Here is a 3587-nt window from a genome sequence, read left to right as displayed (position 1 = left end):
CCGCCCCGCAACGGCAGTAACCGTCTCCTGGCGCCGTCCCCGAGGCGCTGCCCTGCAGGTGCCCGCGCTCTCCTCAGGCACTGCGCCCCTCTGCCGTGTCCCGCGGGCTCCCGCTTCCCCGACCGCGTACTGCCTGCCCGAATGTCAGCCCTACAAACCGCCCCCGGCCCCTCCTGCCCGCCTCTCCCTCACAGGCGTGCCTCACCGGTGTTCAACTTTCTCGGGTTTCGTCTGATACTGAACGGCCGAGGGAAAAAAATGTAAATGGCGGAGCAAGCGATAGTGTCACGGGTGTGCTGTTACACACGTTTCCCTGCACCTGACAAACTGCTGAGTAGTAACGAGTAGTTCTGTGAACGCAATAAAATATAGTCAAAGGAAGCACAGGCTAGCAAACTTTAAGGAAACGGGAGAAATACTAAAATTTGTGGAAGGAATCGAGAAAACCTCGGTGTTTTTAAAGAAGTAATACAGAACCCAACCGCATCAGGTTTAAATCGTACCTTGCCAGTCCCGTTTTCCCCTTTAGCCTGCAGCCCCCCTTTCAGTCAGGCCCCAGAAGATGGGTTAGCCTCCGAACGGGAGGGCAGCTCGCACACCAGGCTGCTGCTGCGGGGGAGGTTCGGCTGCCGGGCACAGCTGGGCGCCCTCGGCACCAGCGGGCAGGGCCTTCATAACCCCAGCTGCCGCCGCGGTTTTCAGCCGACGGCCTTGGAAATCCTCCTACAGCCAAGGGGAGACAAAGATTTGTTTGTTGGGTTTTCTGGTGTTGGGTTTTTTTTTCAGGGCAGCTTCAGAATGGTAAGTTTTGTGTATGTGTAGCTTTGTAGTAGCTACTTTGTAGCTACTCTTGGTAGTGCCTTTACATTAAGTAATGGGAAGCTGTGCTAATTTAGTTTTGACAACTTTTTAGTTTCACACTGAACAGGTTTAGCTTTAACTTATGGTCAGGTGTAAACTACAAACATGAGAAGTTAGCTTGTAACTTGGAACTATCTGAAACACTCTAGATGGCTTGATGCATTTTATAGATACACCCCAGAATAAAGTACATAAAGTAATGAAAACTGAACTAAGATGGATTTATTTTCTTTCACGCAGAGAAACTGTCTACAATCCCAGAGTGAAAAAGATTTCCGTCTGTGATGATGACAGATTTTACAGGAGAGCATACGGTAATGTTGGGCTTTACTGGAATAGAGGAAACTGTTTTTAAACAGAAGATCTATAAAGAGTAATACTTATACTGCAGTAGCGTTTCAAATATGCCAACTGCTGTAACAAACACTAGCTGAATTTACAGCTGAAGAACCTCACAATCCAAACAGAAAAGTGGGAGGAGGGGAAAGAGAGATTTTTTTTTTTTCCCCCCCCAACAGTAATTTTTTAAAATCAAAATAGCAATTGTAAAGGCTGCCAGAATAAACACCCTTGAATATTGCATTTATATATAGACAATGAAGCACAAGCAGCAGTCAACACTGATTTAGAATGTACATTTGCCAAAAAGAAGTAAATGCATTATGCAGCTATATCTAGAACAACCTACAACTGCTGCTTTTTAATTCTATAAATGGCATTACTACAATAATTGCTTCAAAACTTTTCAGTTCTCACCTTGAAGGCAATTTTAGGAAGGGAAGTCATACCTACGCCTGATGTAAAACTGTATTTGTTTTGTTTCTGCTTCCTGAAATCGCCAGAAACCTTTCACAACGCTTTATAAAGTAGGTATTTAAGTAGATGTTCAATATTACATACACAGGGTTTAATTTGGAATCACATATCCTTGTTTTGTTTTGAAACTGAAAAAGCAATGTTGTGGTAGTAGCTGAAGTAAAAGCATAGTACCTTCCTGTTCGTAGTATGTTGGGAAACTACAGTCTCCAACCTTTTAGGGGTGAGGAGAGAAAGCGACAGAGAGAAGTGTTGGACAGCATGTCACTCCATGAGGAAACTGCATCTACCTATTCCTAATTGTTATGGAATGCTTCCTCTGTGCTTCACCTTTCTCCACAGACATCTTTCCTTTAAACTATGTCCATTTTTCTCCCGCTTCATTGCATGGGGACAACAACATGAATATGGGTAGCCTCCTCCCTACTACATATGACCTCTTTTTTGTGAATTGCCCATGTTTCAGCAGTATAGCAAACAGATTGTCCTCCCTTCTCCTTTGTGTCTTTCGTGCCTTCCTGCAGAACGAAAAAAATCACAGAGGAACGAGTGCACTTGCAACTTCTTTGCGCTGTTTCCATTCCAAGAAACTGGCAAGACAGTAAATGGTTTATATATCATAGAATCTGATTTTTTCCCCTCTTCTATGTGTACTTATTATATGAGATAAAAAAGGAGAAGGTAGTGTTTTCTAGCCTACTCTCTGTTAATTAGAAGACAGGAATGACCCTGAGGAGATGACTTAACATCTCTGACCCAACGGAGATTGCTCAAAAGGAAAATGTATATGGTGTTGCTCTGTGTAAAAGCAAAGAACTTTTTTTTTTTTTTTTTAAATTTGGAAATGTAAGAAATAATTTTCAATATGCTAAGCAGCTTACTCAAGGAAACTTGCATTCCATAAAGGAGTTGGGCTCCAACTCAAGTCACTTACTTACATGAAAATTTTCAGATCACTTTCTGTTCTAGTAATCAGCTTTATCAGATGGTATATTGAGTTTTAACATAATCAGAATGTGATTTACTGTGTTCTAAACCCCTCTGTTAGTTCAGCAAGAAAAATGTAAAGGTATATGCAGCTTGTACCAATGTATTTGCCAAATATAACTTCATATAAACCACTTGCCAAAACAAAATTACTGTGTTAAGACAATAAATCCATTTTAAAAATACTGATAATTGTGGGAATGTAATGCTTGCAAATCTCTGTTAGGACAAAAATCCTATAAAAGTAGGATTCTAACCACACCAAAGGTTATCCCATGTTTATCATTCTACAGCCAGGGACAGTCAGTAGTAGATTGAAGAGTTATTACGAATACAGAAGGTTATGATAAGCTTAATTTTTCAATTGCATGGAAACCACTTCCTGGTATAATTCTTATCAGTTGATCAGTCATATAAGTTGAAAAATGATCGTAGATGAAACTAGAGACCTCAGTCTAATCTCATTAAAGTTTGCTGCATGGACTTTCTTTTCTCCTGTTCCTGGATCACAGTGGCCCGCTTCTTCTGTCATCCATTCCACAATTTCCATGTGGCAAGTGCTTGCAAGGATGAATGAATAACTGGAGAGATTAGTAGTAACGTACTGCTGTTGGAATTTAGCAACCAAAATCTGTGAGGGGCCTTACAAGCAGCTGGTTTACTACAGACCACCAAAAGATAGTCTGTATCAATGAGTATTTTGTTTGTAATCACTTTTAAATCTGACTTCTGAAGTTTTCTTTATGTAGGTGTTGTATAGAGGTCTATCACTATATATAGTGATATAGTCATCTTAATTTGTAGTGGTTCCAAATACAGCACGAAGGAAGCTTGAGGAAACTAACAGAGGGTTCAGAGTATCAAGAGGAACTGAAGTACGACTTCAATATAAAAGGGGAACTGAGGCATCTGGATACAGATGA

The 3587-nt window shown here is 41.1% G+C and overlaps 1 protein-coding gene across 1 annotated transcript in view; it reads left to right on the top strand.

Annotated features, from left to right (window-relative positions):
* Positions 1 to 786: 786 nt before the first annotated feature.
* LOC104080546 (putative protein FAM172B) overlaps positions 787 to 3587 on the top strand; it is a gene marked incomplete at its 5' end in the record, with an annotated part of 3716 nt that continues 915 nt past the window's right edge. Inside the window, 4 exon segments of the mRNA XM_009582964.1 lie at positions 787 to 801; positions 1102 to 1175; positions 3469 to 3583; positions 3586 to 3587. The exon segment at positions 3586 to 3587 is cut by the window's right edge and continues 915 nt beyond it. Of these exon segments, the coding sequence (XP_009581259.1) occupies positions 787 to 801; positions 1102 to 1175; positions 3469 to 3583; positions 3586 to 3587 (206 nt within the window).

This window comes from Fulmarus glacialis, unplaced genomic scaffold, assembly GCF_000690835.1.
Source record: "Fulmarus glacialis isolate BGI_N327 unplaced genomic scaffold, ASM69083v1 scaffold35498, whole genome shotgun sequence".
Taxonomy (NCBI): Eukaryota; Metazoa; Chordata; class Aves; order Procellariiformes; family Procellariidae; genus Fulmarus; species Fulmarus glacialis.
This window is presented reverse-complemented; position numbering and strand designations above follow the sequence as displayed.